Source organism: Salvelinus alpinus, chromosome 7, assembly GCF_045679555.1.
Source record: "Salvelinus alpinus chromosome 7, SLU_Salpinus.1, whole genome shotgun sequence".
NCBI classification, from domain to species: domain Eukaryota; kingdom Metazoa; phylum Chordata; class Actinopteri; order Salmoniformes; family Salmonidae; genus Salvelinus; species Salvelinus alpinus.
The window spans coordinates 22,856,722-22,883,734 of NC_092092.1; the positions used below are offsets into that span (position 1 = coordinate 22,856,722).

A 27,013-nucleotide genomic window follows, 5' to 3' on the forward strand; every position below is an offset into this window, starting at 1 on the left:
GTAATGTTCAAAGAACATTCTAAGAACGTTATTTAAAAACATATACATTCCGTTCTCAGAATCAACAAAACTCTATTCTCTATCTTGTTAAGTGTGTTCAGGTGTGTTGGCCACACCTGATCTTAATGAGTGCTTAATGAGTGCACTGCAGAATAACTGCAGTTCGTATACTGCACTCTAACTGCAGTTACACTGCAAAATTACTGAAGTAAAAAAGACTGTGTTATTTTGGATCAGTATTTGCTCATATTGCAGTTATATTGCACTCTAACTACAGTTATACTGCTGTGTACTGCAGTTATACTGCACTCTGATTTAAATATTTTTTCGTAAGGGCTGAGTTTGAAAATGTATGCAGTCTACTGTAGCGCAATATTGTTAAATAATTCTAAAGGCTAATGCTTCACTATAGGCAATTACCGCATTCTAACGCCAGTGCCTCGGGGTTGGTTCATGGAGTGACGTCATTTTGCTTGATAAATTGAGAAAACGCAATAGGGGGAACTGGTAATATGCATTTATGTTTCATCCACGTCCCATAACTCGTGCGTAAGGGTACTTGGTGTGACACAAAAACGTCTTAAAACTCACACCGTGCAGCCTTGAACGTGAGAGAATCGTTGCGAGATTTCTTGTCCTGAGCGCCTCAGCCGGGACAGCTTCAGCTGACCATGGAAAGCGGTGGCAACACGTCGAACAATCCGTACCATTTCTCAAATTTGGCCATGATGAACAATAGTGTTTTTTGTCGGAACTTCAGCGATAACATGAGTTTGGATGCCAAATGTGAGAGAACAGACAACCTGGCCAAAGATTCGACACCAGTGATCATCGCGATTATAATCACGACTCTTTACTCTATTGTGTGTGTGCTTGGTCTGGTGGGAAACGTGCTCGTCATGTATGTCATTATCAGGTAAGATATCAACAACTAATCCCAGGTTGTATAGCCTAAACTGCCCTGACACTATTGTTCTGATGCATGGTAAATCCGATTCTAGGTTAGATTAGTAGTATGTGTACATTTCATAGTTTAATAGAAAAATTAACTGACAGTAACCCGCCATAAAAGGGGATACCATGAGGAACCATATTCTGTGGTAAATTGAAAGAAACGAACGTTGATAGACGAATATGGCACCATGCTCAATAATTATTCTGAACAGAGCACGTGAAAGAATTCCACCGGGAGTTAGGCGCACGTAAATCATGATATTGACCAGTAAATGGCTACATTATTCAGCCTGTAATTAAAGGGAATTCATTGCAACTACAGTATGTGCTGAAAGCCACCATAAAACAAATGTATTGCACACATTTTGTCAATAGGCTATCAGAGTATTGCACCATGTGTAATTTTATATAGCCTAGTCACAACTGACTGCTGAAAAATATAGCATTTTATTGCAACCACAGACAACTGCAGTGCCTCGAACGGTCAGAAATGAACGCGTTTGGACTCGGCTATAACGCAATGGATTTCCAGACCCCGGTGGAGTCACCACAATAATATTAACTGTCATAGAAACCATTGATGTGGGACCATTGATTGGCGGACATTGGCTACATATGATTTTGACATAATTTGTTATTATTGGTACTTAACTCTCATAAACACTTTACTTTGAAAACATGTAAAGATATATTTTGAGGAGCATATGCATAGTATCGCAGATGTAGTTGCAGTGTACAGTGAAATACTTAAGCTCCGAGCTCCAACAGTTCAGGTGTGAATGAAACAATAAAAAAACAATAATAATATATACAGTACCAGTCAAAAGTTTGGACACACCTACTCATTCAAGGGATTTTCTTTATTTTTATGATTTTCTACATTGTAGAATAATAGTGAAGACATCAAAACTATGAAATAACATCTATGCAATAACATCTATGGAATCATGTAGTAACCAAAAAAGTGTTAAACAAAGTAAAATATATTTATATTTGAGATTCATGAGGTACCTGGAGTTACCTGGAATGCATTTCAATTAACAGGTGTGCCTTGTTAAAAGTTAATTTGTGGAATTTCTTTCCTTCTTAATGCGTTTCAGCCAATCAGTTGTGTTGTGACAAGGTAGGGAAGGTATACAGAAGATAGCCCTATTTGGTAAAAGACCAAGTCCATATTATGGTAAGGACAGCTCAAATAAGCAACGAGAAATGACAGTCCATCATTACTTTAATACATGAAGGTCAGTCAATGCGGACAATTTCAAGAACTTTGAAAGTTTCTTCAAGTGCAGTCGTAAAAGCCATCAACCACTGATTAAACTGGCTCTCATGATGACCGCCACAGGAATGGAAGACCCAGAGATATCTCTGCTGCAGAGGATAAGTTCTTTATAGTTAACAGCCTCTGAAATTGCAGCCCAAATCTCCTCACAGAGTTCAAGTAACAAACACATCTCAACATCAACTGTTCAGAGGAGACTGGGTCAATCAGGCCTACATGGTCGAATTGCTGAAAATAAACCACTAATAAAGGATACCAATAAGAAGAAGAGACTTGCTTGGGCCAAGAAACACGAGCAATGGACATTAGACCAGTGAAAATCTGTCCTTTGGTCTGATGAATCCACATTTGAGATTTTGGGTTCCAACCGCCGTGTCTTTGTGAGATGCAGAGTAGGTGAACAGATGGTCTCTGCATGTGTGGTTCCCACCGTGAAGCATTGAGGAGGAGGTGTGATGGTGTGGGCGTGCTTTGCTGGTGACACTGTCAGTAATTTATTTAGAATTCAAGGCACACTTAACCAGCATGGCTACCAAAGCATTCTGCAGTGATAAGCCATCCCATCTGGTTTGCGCTTAGTGGGACTATAATTTGTTTTCAAAAGGACACAACACACCTACAGGCTGTGTAAGGGCTATTTGACCAAGAAGGAGAGTGATGGAGTGCTGCATCAGATGACCTGGCCTCCACAATTACCCAACCTCAACCCAATCGAGATGAGTTGGACTGCAGATTGAAGGAAAAGCAGCCAACAAGTGCTCAGCATATGTGGGAACTCCTTCAAGACTGTTGGAAAAGCATTCCAGGTGAAGCTGATTGAGAGAATGCCAAGAGTGAATGGGCAAGACAAAATATTTAAGTTCCTTTCAACGGGTGTCACGAGAATTATGTTCTCAATGTTCATAACCCAAATCAATTAACTACTCAGTCTGCAACCCAGAATTTGTAAGATACTGGTCGAATGAAACAGACGGAGGCCCCAGCTATGATAGTCAAAATGTTTATTCACGAGAGCGCTGGTTAGTTGTACAAAACCATTCATTTTATACTGGCTTCTTACACACATACTTTCACACACACAGACTCCTTACGCACATACTTCCACACAAACAGTAGGTATCCTGCGCACATACTGTCTCCCTACCCAGCCGACATAGATTACAGAGACCGTGAGAAGCACTCCCCGTCCTCCCCCAAGATTGGGGAGGCCGTGAGACCAAATCTCTCAGTGGCCCCTAGCCAAGGTCGGCACCGAATTTTGCTTAGACAGTCTGTGTTTAAGATACTGTAGAGACATATTGTTTTACTGACTAAAACTACACACATCATTAATTATAACTTTATGATTCTAATCAATTTCATACAATTAGGGTAGAGTATTCGAATCATTAATTTAAACATATAAATCCAATTAACAACAGGGTATGGTAGTAAGTGCCAAGCGGCATCGGTTTGAGTGTGTCAAGAACTGCAAAGATGCTTGGTTTTTCACGCTCAACTGTTTCGCTTGTGTATCAAGAATGGTCCACCACCCAAAGGACATCCAGCCAAGTCCAGGGGGGGATTAGGCAGGAAGGGGTGGGAAGCAGGTAGCTGACTAGTGTTCTCTCGATGGTGCTCCTGTTGAACACTGTGAGGGCCCTCTGGGACAGGCCAAATTTATTCAGCCTCCTGAGGTTAAAAAGTCGCTGTTGTGCCTTATTCACCACGTGTTTATGTGGTTTGACCATTTCAGCTCCTCGGAGATGTGTATGCCGAGGAACTTGACTCTTTTTTTTTTCACCCCAATTTCGTGGTATCCAATTGGTAGTTACAGTGTTGTCTCATCGCTGCAACTCCCGTTTGGACTCGTGAGAGCCAAAGGTTGAGAGCCGTGCGTCCTCCGAAACACAACCCAGCCGAGCCGCACTGCTTCTTGACACAATGCCCGCTTAACCTCGGAAGCCAACCGCACCAATGTGTCGGAGGAAACACTGTACACCTGGCGACCGTGTCAGCTTGCATTGCGCCCGGTCCGCCACAGAAGTCGCTAGAGCGCGATGGGACAAGGACATCCCTGCCGGCCAAATCCTGGACTTGAACCAGGATCTCTAGTGGCACAGCGGTGCCTTAGACCACTGCGCCACTCGGGAGGCCTAAACTTTACATTTTTGACCGTCTTCACGGCGGCCCCGTTGGTGAGTATGGGGGCGTGCTCAGCTGGTTCGTCCTGAAATCAACAATTAGTTCCTTTGTTTTGCTGATGTTGAGGGAGAGGTTGGTTACCTGGCACCAGTAGGCCTACCTGGCACCGGTAGGCCGTCTCGTCGTTGTTGGTAATCAGGCCTACTACTGTCGTGACGTCAGCGAACTTGATGATGAAGTTGGAACTGTGTGAGGCCATGTAGTCGTGGGTATACAGGGAGTACAGCAGGGGACTGGGGATGCACCTTTGTGGGGCCCCCATGTTGAGGATCAGTATGGAGGAGGTAATGTTGCCTACCTTCACTACCTGGGGGCGGCCCATCCGGAAGTCCAGGACCCAGTTGCATAGGAAGGAGTTCAGTCCCAGGGCTGTGAGTTTTGTGGTGAGCTTAGAGAGCACTATGGTATTGAAGGCAGAGCTGTAGTCGATGAAGAGCATCCTCACATATGCATCCCTATTGTCCAGGTGGGTGAGAGCAGTGTGCAAGGCAATGGCGATTGCGTCGTCCTTGGATCTGTTGGGGCAGTAGGCAAATTGGCGAGGGTCGAGTGTGTCAGGGAGGGAGAAGGTGATGTAGTCTTTGACTAGCCTTTCAAAGTACTTCATGATGACGGAAGTGAGTGCTACGGGTCAGTAGTCATTCAGTTCAGTTACTTTCCCTTTCTTGGGCAGGGGATGATAGTTGACATCTTGAAGCAGGTGGGGATAACGGCCTGAGCTAGAGAGGGATGGAAAATGTCAGAAACACAACAAAGCCTTGAATCATTGGAGCATCGCCATTCCCCAGCCACAATCCCAAAAGGTCAAGGTCAACCGTAAATCAACGATGTTACTCAGAAATGTCTTCCTCAGCCGGGGGTTTTTGTAGTAGGTTTAGTAGTACATCAGCATTCGCCTGCTTCATTTATTCTTTGATGAATAAGAGGATGTGATGACCAACTGATCTTTGCTGATGACATACAGTAGTCTAAGAGTCCTGGGTCGAGTTCAGTCTTATTCAGACGTACCTGAACTTGTTCAATAAGAATACAGATATTAGTTATCCACAATACAAGTTTCGGTATGGTTTTCCCCCCATATTGCCACTCTTCACTGCTTCACTATGACCCTGAGGCATGTAAGCTACTGTAAGCACAACCGCGAGAGTCAACTCCCTTGGGGAATTCAGAATACACTCACAAAGTCCTCCATCTAACCCAATGCACTGGTGTAGCCAATGATGTATATTAACCCTGGATTGCTTAGAAGCCACCGGTCGGCCATATTGGCACTTACCAGTAGGAGCAGTCCTCCATAGGAATTATTAATGGGATTTTACAGTATTTCAATTAAATTTTTGAATTACATGTATTTAAGTATTGTTTTGTTGTAGTGGGGACAGTAACGTTAGTAATCTCTCAAAATTATACATTTAAAAATATATATTTGGGCTTTTCTTTTTTTTTATGTTTAGCTCACAAAATATAATTTAAATGTTTGCATTAAGGTTACATTAATAAATGCATTTCTATAGCTTCCAAAATATTTTTTACAATGGTGGCGGAGTGCCAAGATTGAGACACGGTGTCTCAGCTTCTCACAGCCTCATGGCAAAATGTGTAGAATAGCAGGAAATTAGCTCAGGTATTCTTGAAAGTCGGGACAATCCTTTGTCTGGCATTGAAACCTTATTTTTATAGTTGACATTTTTTATTTTGTTGCATTATTTGAGCTTAACGTTTACATTTAGGGGCATTTTATAAAATAAAATATTTGTTTGGGGAATTTTCTAAATACTTTCACATACAAAATATTATTAATTTACATTTGATTCCTAAAAGTTGTGTTCAGAGATTTGATTTACTCTGTCAGATTGGTCTAAAATCCTAAATGAATCAGCTATACCATAAGGACCCCTTATTCATGTCCTCATTACATGTAGTGCGACAGGACCACTCTTAGTCTGTGAAGTTTTCTACTTTTGACAAACAATATTGGAATCACCATGGTCACAACCATAAACTGTCACTCCATCTTCCAGATATATTAAAATAGAATATACAGTGGGGAGAACAAGTATTTGACACACTGCCGATTTTACAGGTTTTCCTACTTACAAAGCATGTAGAGGTCTGTAATTTTTATCATAGGTACACTTCAACTGCGAGAGACGGAATCTAAAACAAAAATCCAGAAAATCGCATTGTATGATTTTTAAGTAATTCATTAGCATTTTATTGCATGACATAAGTATTTGATCACTTACTAACCAGTAAGAATTCCGGCTCTCACAGACCTGTTAGTTTTTCTTTAAGAAGCCCTCCTGTTCTCCACTCATTATCTGTATTAACTGCACCTGTTTGATCTCGTTACCTGTATAAAAGACACCTGTCCACACACTCAATCAAACAGACTCCAACCTCTCCACAATGGCCAAGACCAGAGAGCTGTGTAAGGACATCAGGGATAAAATTGTAGACCTGCACAAGGCTGGGATGGGCTACAGGACAATAGGCAAGCAGCTTGGTGAGAAGGCAACAACTGTTGGCGCAATTATTAGAAAATGGAAGAAGTTCAAGATGACGGTCAATCACCCTCGGTCTGGGGCTCCATGCAAGATCTCACCTCGTGGGGCATCAATGATCATGAGGAAGGTGAGGGATCAGCCCAGAACTACACGGCAGGACCTGGTCAATGACCTGAAGAGAGCTGGGACTACAGTCTCAAAGAAAACCATTAATAGCACACTACGCCGTCATGAATTAAAATCCTGCAGCGCAAGCCAGCGCATGTCCAGGCCCGTCTGAAGTTTGCCAATGACCATCTGGATGATCCAGAGGAGGAATGGGAGAAGGTCATGTGGTCTGATGAGACAAAAATAGAGCTTTTTGGTCTAAACTCCACTCGCCGTGTTTGGAGGAAGAAGATGGATGAGTACAACCCCAAGAACACCATCCCAACCGTGAAGCATGGAGGTGGAAACATCATTCTTTGGGGATGCTTTTCTGCAAAGGGGACAGGACGACTGCACCATATTGAGGGGAGGATGGATGGGGCCATGTATCGCGAGATCTTGGCCAACAACCTCCTTCCCTCAGTAAGAGCATTGAAGATGGGTCGTGGCTGGGTCTTCCAGCATGACAACGACCCGAAACACACAGCCAGGGGCAACTAAGGAGTGGCTCCGTAAAAAGCATAACAAAGGTCCTGGAGTGACCTAGCCAGTCTCCAGACCTGAACCCAATAGAGAATCTCTGGAGGGAGCTGAAAGTCCGTATTGCCCAGAAACAGCCCCGAAACCTGAAGGATCTGGAGAAGGTCTGTATGGAGGAGTGGGCCAAAATCCCTGCTGCAGTGTGTGCAAACCTGGTCAAGAACTACAGGAAACGTAGGATCTCTGTAATTGCAAACAAAGGTTTCTGTACCAAATATTTAATTCTGCTTTTTTGATGTATCAAATACTTATGTCATGCAATAAAATGCAAATTAATTACTTAAAAATCATACAATGTGATTTTCTGGATTTTTGTTTTAGATTCCGTCTCTCAAAGTTGAAGTGTACCTATGATAAAAATGACAGATGCAAAATCGGCAGTGTCTCAAATACTTGTTCTCCCCACTGTACATTTTGGTTAAAATTTGTTACATTTAATTAGGTTTTAGAGTTATAAAGCAAAAAAATTGAAAAAAGTTATAAAGCAAAAAATTGAATGAAGAAGAAAAAGCTATTTTTGTCAACTCCGTAAAACATTAACTCCGTCAGATTTTTGGTTATGTTTTCATTTGGGGATTCTCAAAATAGTAATTTTCCATATTTTACAAATGTTTGTATTGAACTTTTATTTTTAGAGGCAAAAATATGTCTGCTTTGAGTATCTGTTGTCAACTCCATCACTGATGGCTAACCCCCGGTCTGCAATATATGCTTAAACAATTGTAGTATTTCCTGTGCTAGACCTAAGGGATAATGTTTGCTGTATAAATGTTGTTTTATGTTCTAAATGTAGAAAATTATGGCAAAATGCTAACGAAATTAGCCCTGGAGGATTTAATAGTGCTATAAAACAAAACAAAACAAAAATAAGTTTGCACATTTGAATTTGTATTAAATAGCTCATGTTAGAATTAAACAATCAATGCCTTTAAACATTTGTTGGACAATAATTGTGTCACGATCGTCGTAGTGAGGAGAAGAAGTGGACCAAGGCGCAGCGTGTGAGAAATACATCTTCCTTTTAATTTTGATGACGAAGACGTAACACGAAAAGAAACACTCTTACAAAAAACAAACAAAACAAACAAACGTGAAGCTATGAACGTAGTGCACACACAGGCTACAAACGTATAACATAGACAATTACCCACAAACACCTAAAGCCTATGGCTGCCTTAAATATGGCTCCCAATCAGAGACAACAATAACCAGCTGTCTCTGATTGAGAACCAAATCAGGCAACCATAGACTTTTCTAAACACCTACACTGAACACAACCCCATACATACTACAAAAACCCCTAAACAATACACACACCCTAAACTAGACAAAACACACAAACATCCCCCATGTCACACCCTGACCTAACTAAACTAATCAAGAAAATATATATAACAAAGGCCAGGGTGTGACAAATTGAAAAAATGAAATGCCGTTTAATGTGTCTGACGGAGTTGACATAAATCCAGTTAGTTGCAATTTATATATTTTTAAAGTTTTTCCTTTACATGGTGTGATAGCTGATACCTTGCTCGGACATTGCGGGGAGCCTTGCGAAACTGCACTAAGCCACTGCACCAATGAGCACTGCGTGTTGAACTGATATTCATTATGATAAAACATTTTTTTAAGACAATTAGCTTTGCTCATAACTCGTGCAAATCTTGCATTGACATCAATGCATGATTTACGCAAAATCAAGCTAATCATTCCCATCTCAAAACTGGATCCTTCCTAAGTACAGACCAACCCAAACTATCTTAAATTAATATACCTTTTTAACCTTTCTTGGTCTTTGCTGAGTGTCAGCACCTACATGGTGGATAACGTTCATGCCATTAGCAACGACACCTGACCCACCCACAAGCTTCCACCAGATCAGTGCTTACATCCAGGAACTCTCACAAGCACAAACAAATGACAAGTTGTGTCACCCACAGAATGATATCTGCACGCTCATGTGATAAATCAATTCTAGAACTGCAGGAAACCGCAGGGGAAATAGTGCAGAGTGCTGTTTGTTGTCATGGAGACACCCATGCGTTCTCTCCGACCATCCCTTCCCCCAGTCAGCCTACCTGCAAGAGCAGAGCGTGTTTCCTATCTTACAGTACAATAAATCATCACGTCTGATCCATTCCCGTAATTGCTGTTAACACTTACATTTTTGGGTCACAAACAATGCATTCAAGATGGACCTGTACCCTTCATGGCCATATGTTTGTTCATTGATTAACAAAAAGGTGGCTAGTGTCAGGCTAGTGCTTGTTTTTTATCATAATTTTGTACAATGTGCAAAGCTCGGTGAGATAAGGAAATTGATTCAGGGTACAATTTCCCTCTATGCACAAACAAAATTATATTGATTAATAAAGATTTATCATTTTATTTGTCCTCTTATCACAGGCTGCCTAATACAGCAGGTCCAATTCATTTATTATATAAAGGAGGGTTCTGAGCTAAGGGATACATAATAAATAAATAAAAACATTAGCTTTCTTTTTCTCTAAGTGTTCCCTGATCGATCACTCAACATCATTCAACAACCCTTTAGTAATAAAATCTCTCCTTTCTTGTTTCATGATGTTATTAGGTTTCATAAGCCACTTCAAAGATTACTCGCCATGTGCTGGAGGTCCTGTGGGGATAACTACGGTTTTAGAAACGTGTTTGAATAGGCTCAACACAGTACTCTAAGCCAAACAGAATAATTTCAATGGGCAGAAAATACAGGTTAATACTACAATCCTAGAAAAAAAGTTATATCTAGAACCAACAAGGGTTCTTCGGCTGTCCCTATAGGAGAACCCATTGAAGAACCCTGTTTGGTTCCAGGTAGAACCCTTTTTAGTTCCATGTAGAACCCTTTCCACAGAGGGTTCTACATGGAACCAAAACGGTTCTCCAATGGGGACAGCCAAAGAACCCTTTTGGAATGCTTTTTTCTAAGAGTTTAGTAGTTCCATCCTCTCAAACTCCAGGAAATAACATGCATATGATTGATGTCCTTTGTAACTCAGCCTCCTATGGATCCCCAACAGGCAGTTTATGACACATTGTGTTACACTCAATATGTTGGCTCTCCTTATGATTAACTCCTGAGATCTATTGACAGGATGTAGCATGCTGTGTGATTCCTTACACATTTGGTTTCCTGGGCACTGCCCTTATTCTCATACTCAATGACTTTCCATCTTTATTAAGGGAGATTAATAATATTGGTCTTGAACAGTGCTTGACTTGATCTGAAATAGGTACCATTACTCATTTTGGGTGCCATTTGTATTTAGGTGCAGGAGCTTCATAATCCTTTTGAGATAATATTCTAGAAGCGGAACAGGAGATCAAGCAGTAGACAATTTGAGGTGTCAGTACTCAGCTCCGGTGAGATCCTGCCCAAGTCAAGCACTGGTCTTGAAAGGTCATCAGTGGTGAACAATTTTACGTCCACCATTGCCTCCCTCCCATAGGAATGTCTTTCTTCAAGGTAAGATGAGGACAAGAATAGGCCTGTTCCTGAACAGTAAACATTTATTCACAGTATGATTGATAGTAGCTTTGTCAATGAATGCATTACTCATGTAGATATTTTTTTTGCCTCCACTCATTATATACTATTGTCTTTGTTCTATCTGCCACTCAAAGGATTATAATTCAGTGTAGGAGATGGAGCAAAACATGTCACACTACAGAAAAAAAAAAGTTTATAATCAGACTCATTACTGCTTTCTTTGGCTCCTATATTAACAGTGGCTTTAGTGATGATGTTTTTTGACAGAACATGTCTTTGACTGTTTGACATTTCCAACTGAATAACGTATTGTCCTTTTGACAAAGATTTTCTGTTTTAAAATGCTGGATAAAGGAAAGACGTCAGAGTATACATTGCCCACTTTACATTTTAATATTCATTAGAAGTTTAACTTGTTTGTACCAAAGGAACTCAACTCAAGTGTTTCCTGTACCATTATATAGGTGTGGTCCTATAGGCATTTGGGAAATTGATTTCAATTGAAATTATTAAAGAGGGCCATGTTGAAAAACAATCTTGGAGAAACACTGTCTCGGCCTGAATGTAATGGAATGATGTATCAGGAGAAGATAATCACAAAGTCAGAGGACATGTTCTGGTTGTTCCTTAGCAACAAGCCTTCATTGCTATAGGCTACTCTGCTGCTCTGTTTCTGCGGTTATACTAGGTTACCATTCATGTCATTAATTTCCTAAAATCCTCATGTTTTGTATACAGGCTTACGATGCCATAGTGAGTTGCTGTGTATATTTATTGTCTATAAACACAATCTAGATGTTTTCATAGTGACGACATAAATTGTACTAGTGTGGCTCTGAGGATGGAGCTGTCCGTGAAAAGGCATGTTTACGCCTACTCTATGTCTACTGTCACTATGCATGTGCATTAGGCCTTACAACACGCATGCACAAAAGCCTTGTGTCAGTGGTGAACATCCCAAAGTATTTGCGAATTTGTTCCACTAGACATCCTCTGCTGGCGCTGAGGAATCAGAAAAGACAGCCGGCTGCGCAGGGATATCTGCTCTATTTGATTCGAGGTAACTGCCACCTTTGTGATCATGTCTGCCAGCCAAGCGGACCATCACACTCAGTAATTCCAGAGGCAGCTGCCATGAGGCAGCTGAAGTGTTTTAGTGTTAAGCTGCTGTCTGTCTTTATCAGATGCTTTGATGACTGTGCTCCCTCTTTCATAGTGAACTAGTCTCTGCTAACTATAGACAGCGCTGATGGAGGAGGCCTCCTTCCCTTTACTCCCTCCTACACACTCCCCTACTGGACGGCAGGTAGTCCAGCGGTTAAGAATGTTGGGCCAGTAACTGAAAGGTCGCTAGTTTGAATCCCTGAGCCAACTAGGTTAAAAACTGTTGTTGTTCCTTTGTACAAGGCACTTAACCCGAATTGCTCCTGTAAGTTGCCAGTAGTGGTGCGTGGGTAAAATTACTGTGGAGGAAAAGCCGGGAAAAAAGCCATATTACAACCTATGTGTTGGGATAATAACCTGTCAGTTCATTTGCGACCATGATAGGTAGGCCTAAGGCAGAGACAATAAGAAGACAGTGGCAGAATAAATTCAACCACACCTTTTGTTTCATCACAAAACCTGAGAGCAACATCTATCCGGTAGAGTCCACGAAGGATATTGCATGTAACAAACAGTTACATGACCTACCGCATGGTCAAGCAAGTTAATGTTTCGGACATTTTGGGGCGACTAAACAACTATTGATTTAGAACCACAGAGAGTTACCGCAAGTCACAAAGAAAACAGGAGCTGCCTCCACTATTCCAGCACCATTTCAACTTCAACATTTCAACATCATCAAATCATCTATGCATAGTCTTTTACAGTGACAACTAAAAGATACCAAAAACAATGTAGTCCAATCAACGTAAGCTAAATATGATGTGGCTGTCCATGGTTTTGATTTCTCTGTATATGTGTGTGTGTGTGTGTGTGTGTGTTCGTGCAAGTAGAAAAAAACATGTTGACTCACCCTACTTGTAGAGAAACGCCAATGCCGTCCTCCTCTCTTTCCTGTTGATGAAACGGTCTATGACTTTGTCATACAGTACACACTTGTATTTGGAAGAAACCTGCTAAACATGTATGTGACCAATAAAATTTGATTTGATTTTAAACCCTAAATCCTCAACTAAATCTTGTAATGAATAATGTGGAAATTGAGCAAGTTGAGGAGACTAAACTGCTTTGAGTAACTCTGGATGTTATGGTCTAAACATATTGATGCAACAGTAGCCGAGATCGGATAATAAAGCTCTACTCTTCTTTCTTGACATTGATATCAACAAAAAAACTCCTACAGGCCTGAGTTTTGTCACACCTGGACTACTGCCCAGGCATATGGTCAAGTGCCACAAAGAGGGACATAGGCTAATTACAGTTGGCCCAGAACAGAGCAGCACAACTGGCCCTTAAATATACATGGAGAGCTAACATCAATGACATGCATGTCAATCTCTCCTGGCTCAATGTAGAGGATAGATTGGCTGAATCACTACTTGTCTTTGTGAGGTATTGACATGTTGAAAGCACCGAGCTGTCTATTCAAACGACTAGAACACAGCTCAGACACCCATGCATACCCCACAAGACATGCCACAAGGTGTCTCTTCACAGTCCCCGAGTCCAGAACAGACTCTGGTAAACAAACAGTACTACACAGAGCCATGATTACATGGAACTCTATTCCACATCAAGTAACTCATGCATGCAGTAAAATCTGATTTAAAAAACAGATAAAACTACACCTTATGGAACAAAGATGACTGTGACGAGACACACACAGGCACACACACACAATGCAGGAGACACATTTTGGTTGAGTGCAACTGACTAGGTGTCCTCCTTTCCCTTTCACATTGTAATATTGTTGTATGGTGGTATTATATATTTTATATTGTAGATATGTAGTGGCGTAATAAAGTTATGATGTGCTGTTTGATTTTTTTCAGTTTATCTCACTGGAACTGTTAGGTAATCATAATTTTTTTGTCAGGGAGACTCAAGCTTCACAGAGAAGACAGACATGATCAGCAATTCACCCCAGCTGTGTTTTATGGTCTTGTTATAGACAGTGATTTTGTGTTCCAGAATGTGCAATACAAAACACCCTGCTCCTGGCTCTTCCTGTGCTTTTTCACTGATGACATCAACCTAAACACCTCAGAAACATCCATCAGACACAGACTGTGCATTAGCAGACAATGTTATGCTTAAAGGTCAAGGCATCCAGCTCCGTGTTTACATCCATGGCTTATGTACAATGCATTACTCCATGCTCAAACTGCAAACATAGCTGACATAAAAGGAGTTATCTTTTAAAGTAAAATAGTTTAATTTATTTTGGCATACATGTCCGACTGTAAACCCTGCGGATGTCAGCTCAAGTGTAAATTACCTTTAAGTGTAATTTTTTCTGACTTGTCTGGAAAGACCAATGCAGATCCAAATGCGACTTCTGCAGTAGAGAGAGAAAGAGAGAGAGAGCAAGAGAGAGAGAGAAATGGTATCATTTATGCTGCCGTTCTTTGCTTTTCACGAGAGTGGTGCGTGTAGCTTATTGTTGTGGTTGGCCAATCATAAGTCATCAAAACAGCAATAGGCTACAGTCATAGAGCCTTCGTTTGGGGCAAAAGTTGGGAGATATCTACTCAATGGAAGATGAAATGAAAAGGATGTAATTAAAAGTTAAAGGTAGGCTGCTACTTTATATTCTGAATTGAGTTGTAGTTTGTAACTGTGTAGGATGAGAAAGTGTGTGCAGCCTCAATTAGCCTAGTTAGCTAGCTAGCTATCCTTTTTTTTTAAACCTCTTTTTCTACCCAATTTCATCCAATTGATAGTTAGTCTTGTCTCATCGCTGCAACTCCCGGACTCGGGAGAGGCGAAGGTCGAGAGCCGTGCATCCTCCAAAACACAACCCAGCCAAGCCGCTCTGCTTCTTGCCACAATGCCGCTTAATCCGGAAGCCAGCCGCACCAATGTGTCAGAGGAAACACCATAACTGTAACAATTGTCGTCCTCGTCTGATGAGTAATATGAAGGATCGGACCAAAATGCAGCATTGTAAGTGTCCATGATAATTTATTATATCAGAACACGAAAAATACAAAATAACAAAGTGAATGACAGAAATGAAAATCGAAACAGTTCTGTATGGTGAAACCACAGACACAGAAAACAACCACCCACAAACAAAAGTGGGAAAACCGGCTACCTAAGTATGGTTCTCAATCAGAGACAACGATTGACAGCTGCCTCTGATTGGGAACCATACCAGGCCTAAACATAGAAATAAAACACCTAGACATACAACATAGAATACCCACCCACATCACACCCTGACCAAACAAGAAATAGAAACATACAAAGCAATCTACGGTCAGGGCGTGACTGTAACCTGGCGACCGTGTCAGCGTGCATTGCGCCCGGCCTGCCACAGGAGTTGCTAGTGCGCAATGGGACAAGAACATCCCTGCCGGCCAAACCCTCCCCTAACCCGGACAATGCTGGGCCAATTGTGCGCCGCCCCATGGGTCTCCCGGTCGCGGCCCAGCTGCGACAGAGCCTGGACTCGAACCAGGATCTCTAGTGGCACAGCCATAGACCACTGCGCTATTCGGGAGGCCCTTAGCTAGCTATCTTAACTACCATTGCCCGAGTTGATGCAGTCAAGACAGGTACTAAGTAATCATATTGGATGATAAGTAACCTAGCTACAGTATGGCAGCTATTAGTCTACTTTAGTGGAAGTCGGCTTGCTTGGTTGCCGTCTCTCATCTCTCCCTCCCTCCTCCCTGTTCCTGTGTCACTCACTCACACTCACAGTAGCCTAGTCACACAGCACGGCCCCTGCTAGAGCATCACCTCTCTCTATCTATCTCCTCTCCCTCGCGCTGTATCAGTTCTGGTTAATAAAGTAGCTTACAAAATGAAGTTTCTGCTGCTTCCCTCACTCGGCTCAGGTCTGGATCCGGCCAGGTCTATACGGAACTGGTCTAGTTGACCTCGGGTCCATTTGGGACGGGTCTCTATATTAAAAAAAATATTGATTCATATCGGGTCCGGATGGTAAAGCCCCATGTCCATTTCGGAACGGATCCAACTTTTTGGACCAGTGAAAGCCTCTAGTACGTTAGTGCATTCGTGCGTTAGTCAAATGCGATATTTCAGACAGAACTGGATCGATTTTGCCTAAATGTTGCGTCTTGCATTAGAGATCTGGCATTTATAAAATTACACTGATTTGCCAAATGGTGGCGCTAAAACAAGAGATTGAAAATGCTTACTTTGAAAGGGCATGCTCCTTACCCCGTTTGACTAAAAGTCATGAAATTTGGTACATAGGTCCTTCTCCTCATAAGGAACACATTTGCCTCAGGGACCCATAACGTCGGCCATGATGCATTTTTTGAAAAACACTTAAAGTGCTACTCTTCTGACACTGAATTACCAATCTGCACAAAACTTGATATGTGGCAACTATGGACAAAGGTCTCAACACAATTTTTGCCCAGACTAGTATCTTAAACAACATGGCCGCTATGGATCAATAAACATTCCGTGGGCGTGGTATGGTACATAAATGGATATAAATCAGTCAAGGATATCGGTATTGTAACAACATTTGGTACACATGTTATAAACACTGTCAAGATTTATCATATGCAAGAAAATTAATATCGATCACACGGTGGCGCTATAGCAGGCACATGTTTATATCTCTTGATCTGTTTGACTGTTTGGTGAAATTTGGAAAGCCTAAGTATCAAATGTAATTTAGAATATTTTACTTTGAAAGGCATAATTTACATTAATTCAATTGCAACAGTCATGGTCCCCTGCAGATTTTTTCGTAGCTCCCGGTTTGTTCCAAGGACGTCCCCAAGGGCGTTTTTAGAACATTGTGTCATGGTCCCCTGGAGTTTTTTTTCTACTTGCTGAAAATACAATAAATCTACAACTATTGTAGTTGCTGTATTTTTACAGCTAAATTCAGGTGTTATTGGACAGTATGCTGATTACTTGGGACACAACCTTACTTGGGATTTAAACTCACAACCTCAAAGTTGCTAGCTATCTGAAGTTCCTGCTGCACCACCAGGTCTGTGGACATAACGGATATTGGCTAGACTACATTTTTGCACTTTGCTTTCTAGAAAATGACAGTATGCTGCTGTATTCTTATTTAAATTACTGCAAAACCTTGTACTGTGACCACAATTGTGACTCAGCTTTCAATGGAATTTGAAGTCATAACCTCGCTAGAAACATGAAATGTCCTCTTGCAGTGCAGCTACACCACCAGATCTGTGAGCATGAAAGAGATATGGCCACAGACTTATTGTCAAGAAAACATTTCTCCTCTTTGCTAAAAGCTTCCCAGAATCAAGTAAATAATTGTCCAATTATCACGTAACATCAACGTAAAACTAGAAATGCTCAAGGACAATTGACGTAGAGCAGGGCTCTCTAATTCTGTTCCTGGAGAGCTACCATCCTGTAGGTTTTCTGTCCAACCCTAATCTAGCGCACCTGATTCTAATATTTGGAAGATTGATAAACGGAATCTGGGCCCGGTTTCCCAAAAGCATCTTAAGGCTAAGTTCATCGTTAGAACCTGCGTAGGAGTATCATTAAATCTCGGAGCTGTTTCCCAAAACCATCTTTGCTAACGTTGCGCTTGAAAACGCTCAGAAGATCTCCACTAAATATAAAATGACATGGTTTATCTGTCTCTCTGTGACTGCCGAAAACTTCAGAATAAAGTTGACTACACATACATACAAAGGTGTAATGTCTTTGCACAATTGATACAAACAAGCAACGTATAAAAAAACGAGATGACTGCAAATATAAATACAGTTGGCTATAGGCATTTAATGTTAAATTGAGTTCTATTTTGCTACTTGTAGGCTACTGTCTGTAATTTGTGTCAATATATTTCATGATGTATTCTTATTTAAATTGCATTGTGCGCAATGGTGTGCCAAATCGGCGATTTAGTGCAGTTTTATCAGGTAAGCATTAAAATAAGATCAATATTTTCAGCAGTAGGTGGTAACATCTCTATAGGAGTTGATCCGTCGTCATTGTTGTGAAATAATGATAATATTAAGGAAAGATTTGAATGGAGAAAGCTGATCCGAGAGCAGCACTCCCTTTCCTATCAGTATCGAGTATCGATACACGCTCCAACGACGCACTTAGTGACCGTTCTCTCTCAGGACACTTGTTTTGGGAAACACATGTTACATCTTCTGCCGTTGTAGGAAAGATGCATTAAGCAGAACACTTGTAAGCGTAAGTTCCATCACTTCGGGAAACTGGGCCCAGGTTAGTTATAACTGGGGTGGGAGTGAAAACCTACAGGAGTGTAGCTCTCCAGGAACAGGGTTGAAGAGTCCTGACGTAGAGTATACATTATTTGGGAATTTGAACTTGCCATGTCTTGGTTGAGAGTGCATCAATGTTTCTGCAGTGCCACCAGGCTCATACTAATTGCTTGGAACATACTGTATATTAACACACTGAAAAAAATATGGGTATGGTTAGGGTACACTACAGTGTTGTTACCTGGGGTACAAAAACGTCAAAGTTACACTTCACAGGTACACATATGAACTCCATGGTATAGATTGGTACCTTGTAGGTATAATGGGACATTTTTCTACCCAATATTTTGAATATAAGGCACGATCATCACTCCGGTTTGAAATATAGGTGGGGGGGGGACAATGTACTGGTGGGGCTCGTTAGCATAGTTGGGGACTTGGTCAAATATGTGTGTATTTGTGGAAGTGTTTGACGGTTATGCCGATAAAAGTAGAGCGTCTCCTTTAACGTTGACTGTTCTGCAAACTTTGTAAGATAATGTGTCAGTAATGAGCTGCACTGTGAAGAGGTTATTGTGCATTTGCCAGTAACTTAATGGCAACTTGTGAATTTGTCAGTTCACAACTGGAAAGTAATTGTCAGCAAGTTATTGTAAAAGTCATAATGACTTACTGGCAAAATGTTGCCAGTAACCTACAGGACACTTGCTGCCAATAGCAATCTTGCCAGTAACGTACTGTGCCTTTACTGACTCTTCTGTTGACAACATGCATATCACTTGCTGATTGGCAGCATACTGTAACAGCAGCAGCCTATCACAATATTGCAAGTTTGGCTTAAACTAAATTCCAATTCCTAATTTTCCGGTCTTGAAAATAATAAAAATAAAACTGGGAATTTCTGTGTACATTGGGCTGATTCTGATCCGAGTTAAGCGAGCGTAAATGGAACGAAATTCCCTTTTCCTGCACTATTCTCTCTATGGGTATTCTGACCTTGAATTTAAGCATGAAAATAGCGTACTATTCACCCGCTATTCGTTCTGGGGTGGAGCTTGAATAAATAAAGGTGTGGCGGAGGTGTGTCTACAGATACACCATATTCTAACCTTGACTTAATTCCCTAATAATTCCACCTCTTTTACGAGCGAGAAAACCATTAATAAGGTTGAGCGAACCTACCGGTTCCAAGTGGAAAAAACATCTACTTCGTTTTTTGGGGATATAAATAACACCATTCTCCATGCACTGTATTTTAGAACTTGACAAAAGCTACTGTAGGTAAATTAGTAATCCATTTGGATAAGGGAATTGTAAATATAACCAACAATAATTTTTTATCTATTTTACCTTATAATCGCTGGAAACAAATGTGAAACCAGTCATATGGCAGCAAACTGAAGCATATCGACATATCAACTTTCCCACAGTTTATGAAACGCTGTGCCATTATGCAGAATGTTTATTGTACGGCAGGGATGGGCACTCTCGATTGTCTTAAATAGGCTACCTATAATGTGAAACGTGTGAAAATGTGTTTTTGGAACACTTCACATGTGAAAAAGTGTTCTTGAAATGTTTCCCATCTGGTATATGAACTCACAATCTCTGGATTAAAGGTAAACTGATCTTTCTGCTGCGCCACAAAGTCTGCTGCAGGCACCTGAGCATTCATTACCTATAATACATACTGTATCTGTACTTAGCAAATGTGTACCATCTGCAGTGGTATCAGTTATTCTGACTCTTCTCTTATCATTAATTTAATTTACTTCAGCAATTTGAGGGTTTTCTGTATAGTTGTCTAATGTTGGTGAGGAATATTATTCTGTTTTAATGTTACTCCTGAATCACTATGACAAATGTAATTGTTTTTTCATGAGTGTAGTTTTAACAAGGCTGAGATTTATTTTGAAGTGCAAAGTGTTGGAATGCAGGTCAAATCAGTTATTAACACAGACATGGTGGCGTAGCAGGATATTGGAACCAAGAACCAAGAGTTTGTGAGTTCAAATCCTAGATAATGATATGTTAAATAATAATGACTGTATAAACATACATAATGTATTCTTGTGTGTCAAATATGTAAGTAGGAAATGCTCTATGTTAAAAGCAGGGTGTGTATTGTAAAGATTCTTGTTTGCAGGTCATTACCTGTGAAGTGTTCTGATTTCACATGTAGAACTATCATGTGGCTTTTCTCTAAGGGAAAGAATGTTTCAACAGACCACTAAATGACGTTTCCATGATAATCTGTTTATTTAACATTATTTGAGTACTTTAACAGACATGTGCAACTGTTGTATTACATTTGAGTCATTTAGCAGATGCTCTAATCCAGAGCAATTTAACAGTAGTGAGTGCATACATTTTCATACTTTTTTTTAGCACTGGTACCCCGTGGGAATCGAACCCACAACCCTGGTGTTGCACATATAGAGTCTCAGAATCTGTCTAGCTGCTTGTGTACATTTTTATAATCTCCCATGACATGCAATGCAATAGTATAAGCCTAGTAAGTAACTCTCCGTAAAGAGAAATTGGATTATAATTAATTGACAGTTGTGTATGTGTGTCAATACACCATCCATCTGTATGTTTCTAATATCAATTCCTTATAAATCCATTGCAATATTTTGTAATCCTGTTCTGGTAGGCATGACTTGACTGAGAAACTGAGACACAGTGGTAAGATGTTGCCATGAACGGCAGAGTGAACCAAAGATATTTCTGAGTCTACCTTTAAATGGTTTTCCGATAGACGAGTTGCTGTCCAGATTATTTGTTTTCTGATAAGCACACCCTAATTTGGTCTCTTAATTTTTATTTTTGTATGTTGTCTTTCCAGATACACTAAAATGAAGACCGCCACAAATATCTACATCTTCAACCTGGCCTTGGCTGATGCACTAGCCACCAGTACGCTGCCCTTCCAGAGTGTCAACTTCCTGATGGGGACCTGGCCGTTTGGAGACGTGCTGTGCAAGATAGTGATATCTATCGATTACTACAACATGTTCACCAGTATTTTCACCTTGACTACAATGAGTATTGACCGTTACATTGCAGTGTGCCACCCCGTCAAGGCCTTAGACTTCCGCACGCCCCGTAACGCGAAGATTGTCAACGTGTGCAACTGGATCCTGTCCTCTGCCATCGGTCTGCCTGTCATGTTCACCGCCTTAACTACTGTAACCGATAATGGCAAGTACGACAGTACGTTTCCCCATGCTGTTTTTCTTTTATCCTCAATTATAGATATCCTATCCGTAATGTTCGTGAGCATACCACAGTAGCGAGAGTAACAATTATGTTTGATAGTTATTTCTGTGAAGTGAACGGAAAGCCAACGGAATTGAAGCACTTTGCTGTTCTACGCATGGTCTGGGTCTGTCATAGAGGGAAATGGAGTGCCACGTTAGCTATGAAGCATGTTTTTATTATCATATAATAAGAACACTTTCAGATCCTTTATTTAGGTTTACATGTGACACAAACTCATTAAATTATGTTTTGCAAGCGTTCATCCCTAATTGGTCTTAATGTAGGCCTCCAAATCTATTCATCAATATTATGCTTTAAAGATGGTATATATGGCCATAGACTAGCAGCTACCACCATGTATAATCTTCAGAAAGTTTGTGCATAATTGCAGTAGTAGTAGTGGGATAGAAACTTGTCACCAAAATTGGTGATGTGTGATTCCTGAATTAGGTTTTCAAGTGCCTGTCAAAATCGTCTTAGCTCTTGTTATTGGTTAGAGGAGAATAGATAGTGTTATTTGCAGTCTCATGATGAAAATATATCTGATGTCAGCCTGAGGAATACAAGCAGTCAGCACAAGCTTGTTTAACAAACGAAAACAACTGACTTTTATGGTTATCATTTGAGCAATGCTTTGGGGCCTATATACTGTAGTTTTATTTATCTGTGAAAAATACTCCTGTGAAGCGCTTGCTTTCCTCATATGCTACATTCGTTCAACTGTGTCTTGTACTCAATCTTCACATTTTCAGGAATCATCGACTGCACTTTGATCTTCCCCCACCCATCCTGGTACTGGGAGAATCTTCTGAAGATCTGCGTCTTCATCTTTGCCTTCATCATCCCCGTCCTCATCATCACCGTGTGCTATGGGCTAATGATCTTGCGCCTGAAGAGCGTGCGCATGTTGTCCGGCTCCAAGGAGAAGGACCGCAACCTGCGCCGCATCACCCGTATGGTCCTGGTGGTGGTGGCCGTCTTCATCATCTGCTGGACGCCCATCCACATCTACGTTATCATCAAAGCCCTTATCAACATCCCCAACTCCCTGCTGCAGTCCGTCACCTGGCACTTCTGCATCGCGCTGGGCTACACCAACAGCTGCCTGAATCCGGTCCTCTACGCCTTCCTGGATGAGAACTTCAAACGCTGCTTCCGCGAGTTCTGCATCCCCTTGAATCCTTCGATGCTGGAGCTGCAGAATTCTTCTCGTACCCGCCACCACCACCACCACCAGCACCAGCGCGAGCAGCACTCCAGCGCCAACACGGTGGAGAGGTCCAATCAACAGGTATGACTAGGTATGGAGATGTTGTCGTTAGACTCGCGCTGCCAGCCCAACGACGACATGAGCTCGGAAGTCACCCAGGTAACCACGGTGCTCTGACACAAAGCTCTGACACGTAATGCGCCAAGATGCTGAAATGCAACGTGGCATGAGCATCAATGTTACTGTCGCCTCTTTCTGGCAAGGCTGACAAATATTTGAATGTAGAATAGCGCTCAGCGTAAGGCTTTCTGTCAGGTAGCATTATTAAAATGTTGAACTTTGGGCTGAACACTGAAATGAACCAACATCAGCTGTTATGTATACAGTAGGCTATCCTTTTAGACTGGCATACTGAACTTACTGAAAATTATAAATTGGCCATGTTTTGAAGTTGTACGTTGTTTGTTTACAATTACATTATTGTTTGTTTCAAGAGTCAATGGCTATATATCATTAATTTAAAAGTCAGAAAATGGATGTAGCCTACCAATCACAGACTGCAGCTTTAAAGCTATGTATAGCTGCTTTTATATACTATATGATCTGTGCTAAATTGTTATGTATTGTATGTGTATGTGAATTGCCTTTAATGTAGCCCTGCAAAATATCCAAACTGAAAGAGATTAAAAAAAAAAAGAAAGAAGATTACATTTAGTTATTATCAGATATTGTATTGAATACTGTTTGTCATTTTTAACAGGGCTTGGCAGACAACTTGCTCACCTGCAAAATGTTCCATCAACATGATAATGCTGCTTTATCAACGTCAAGTAACTGAAATATTTATTGATATTTAAAACGGATATATTACAGTGCGGAGTTTACGGAGATGAAGTCCTAACCATTGGGTTGTGGCAGACCTGGGTTCAAATACATGCTTAATTAAAGACATGCTCCAGAACTTTGGTGACTACTATTTTTTAAACCTCTCAGTTTGGGCTGGATTTGCAAATGTGTAGTTCATAAATGCATAATCCATCATCTATGAGCAGAAGTACTGTTTTACGTCAGTTAGCCACGAAATCCTTAGTTTGAAAGGGGCTATTTTCTGAAAGCTGTGCTTCGCCTTGTTCCCTACATTTTCACCCGCGTGGGCCAGCCCCCTAGCATTTCAAGTTTCAGCCAATGAGCTTCAACCCCTCACCATATGAGTGACAGCTAGCAAGACGCATGTGATTCACCCACAGCAGAGCAGAGGGAAACAGCAATGACGTCGTGCACATATTTGCACATATGTGACATAGTGCAGAATTTTCAGGAAAACTATTTTGGCTCGTGAGCGCTACTTTCAGAAGTACTGGCTAAAAAGTATAGAAAAGTACTGGAGAATCTCTTTAAGTATTTTTATTTTAAATACTTACAGTACACTGAATAAAAATATAAACGCAACACGTAAAGTGGTGATCCCAGAAATGTTCCATATGCACAAAAAACGTATTTCTCTAAAATGTTGTGCAAAAATGTGTTTACATCCCTGTTAGTGAGCATTTCTCCTTTGCCAAGATGATCCATCCACCTGACAGGTGTGGCATATCAAGAAGATAAAATAGCATGCTCAGTACACAGGTGCACCTTGTGCTGGGGAAAATAAAAGGCCACTAACATTTGCAATTTTGTCACACCACAATGCCACAGATGTCTCAAGTTTTGAGGGAGTTTGCAATTGGCATGCTGCCTGCAGGAATGTCCACCAAAGCTGTTGCCAGAGAATTGAATATTCATTTCTCTACCATAAGCCGCCTCCAACTTCATTTTAGAGAATTTGGCAGTAGGTCCAACCGGCCTGAGAACCGCAGACCACATGTATGGTGTCGTGTGGGCGAGCAGTTTGCTGATGTCAACGTTGTGAAAAAAGTGCCCCATGGTGGCGGTGAGGTTATGGTATGGGCAGGCATAAGCTACAGACAACTAACACAATTACATTTTATTGATGGAAATTTGAATGTAAAGAGATACCGTGACGAGACAATGAGGCCCATTCATCCGCCGCCATCACCTCATGTTTCAGCATGATAATGCACAGCACCATATCGCAAGGATCTATACACAATACCCGGAAGCTGAAAATGTCCCAGTTCTTCCATGACCTGCATACTCACCAGTCATGTCACTCATTGAGCATGTTTGGGATGTTCTGGATCAACTTGTACGACAGCGTGCTCCAGTTCACTCCAATATCCAGAAACTTCGCACAGCCATTTGAAACACAAGCATTTCGCTACACCCGCAATAGCCTCTGCTAAACACGTGTATGTGACCAATACAATTTGATTTGATTTGAAGAGGAGTGGGACAACAATCCACAGGCCACAATCAACAGCCTGATCAAGTCTATGCGAAGGAGATATGTCACGCTGCATGAGGCAAATCATGGTCACAACAGATACTGACTGGTTTTCTGATCCATGCCCCTACCTTATTTTTAAAGGTAACTGTGACCAACAGATGCATATTTGTATTCCCAGTCATGTGAAATCCATAGGTTATGGCCTAATTAATTAATTTCAATTTCCTGATTTCATTATATGAACTGTAACTCAGCCAAATCTTTAAAATTGTTGCATGTCGCGTTTATATTTTTGTACAGTATATTTTCGGTGTATTTCAGTATTTTTAAATAATGGGACTGAATCAACTACTTATATTTGTAAAAACAATAAATGTTTACTTTGAAATGTATGTGAAAGTAATTTAAATCCCTTAAATAGCATTTGGACCCAGGTTGGAACTTGCTTGTACTTGCTTGATATATTTATATATTATTAAAAAATATATATATATGTCAGTATGTTCAATGATTTTAGAAAGTATGTGTAGATAGGGATGCCATCAGGCTTTGTCAGCTGTATATTATGGTATTATTTTCAAGTTGTATATGATGGTATCATTATGCCTGTGTATCTTTTCAGGGATAAGACAATATACTGTACCATAGACTAACATGTACATGTGACTTTGTATTTTACAAAATCTCTGATTTGTCTTATAACAGTGGATGCTTTTATTGTTACCATGGTGAACATTGTACTTTCTAAATGATTGTTGTAAATTTGAAACTGCGTATGTGATTTTCACTCAAATATCTAAAATGATAAATATGCATGATACTACATTTTACATAAAGTTGTTAATCAGCAAATGTTGTTTTTCTAAATATACTTCAATTCTGAATTTTGAATGTTTTTGTAAGTAGTCAAATAAACCATTATCTATCAAACACTGTAATGAATATTACCTTTACCACAATATTGAATCTATGTGTAGCCTATTTGTTGCTACCATTTTATCCAACAAATGTTCAATAGACCTCCACACCTTCTCTCTCTGTAATGCAGCAAAAAAGGTTTTGGTTGAGATGGACTGCATCAAGCACTTTAGATTTCATATGACTGAAAAATCAGTTTTCCCCATCTGATCCACTTGTCATGTCAAAGTTGTAAAACCATTTGACATTGTGACTTGGCATCACATTCGGTATCAACAGGCCAATGTGTCATGCATGTTTTATGTGTAAAGGCCACAATTTGAGAAAGCATTTTATAAGGTAAGAATTATTGATTCAGAGTATAGCATTGTGTGTGATGTCAGTCTCTCCTCTTCTCTTCCATTACAGGAGAGCTAGCCTGGGAACAAAATGAACCCCGGAAAGCAGCAGCTGTTTTCAGTTATTGCCAGGCTGTTTATTACCCGACATGGGACCACCGGCTGTAGAGGGGCTATAATTTGATTCTGTAATACTTTGAAATCAAATATTTCATGCCCATTGTACACTGTTCTCTGCAGTGTTACCTAAGGGAAATTAAATTTGAGTCAGCTTTTGTGTTTGGATTAAGAAAAGATATAGATCCATCGTTAAAGTAAAATCAATGCATTTCTTTACAGTCATTTGCAGTGCTAATTGATTTGCCATGCATTCCTTAGACTTTTGTAGTGGCCATAAAAAGTTAGCAAATGAAAAATGAAATCTGATAATCT

The 27,013-nt window shown here is 40.6% G+C and overlaps 1 protein-coding gene across 2 annotated transcripts; it reads left to right on the forward strand.

The window, feature by feature from the left end:
* The first annotated feature begins 425 nt into the window (after positions 1–425).
* LOC139580606 (delta-type opioid receptor-like) lies at positions 426–26,257 on the forward strand. Of its 2 annotated transcripts, none has more exons than XM_071409453.1 (3): positions 426–916; positions 21,353–21,720; positions 22,521–26,257. In XM_071409453.1, the coding sequence occupies exons 1-3, from the start codon at positions 672–674 to the stop codon at positions 23,063–23,065; spliced, it is 1,158 nt and encodes a 385-aa protein (XP_071265554.1). In that variant the 5' UTR covers positions 426–671; the 3' UTR covers positions 23,066–26,257. The 2 variants fall into 2 exon arrangements, with proteins under 2 accessions (XP_071265554.1, XP_071265555.1); XM_071409454.1 differs by having other exon boundaries at positions 427–916; positions 21,353–21,708.
* Positions 26,258–27,013: the final 756 nt, after the last annotated feature.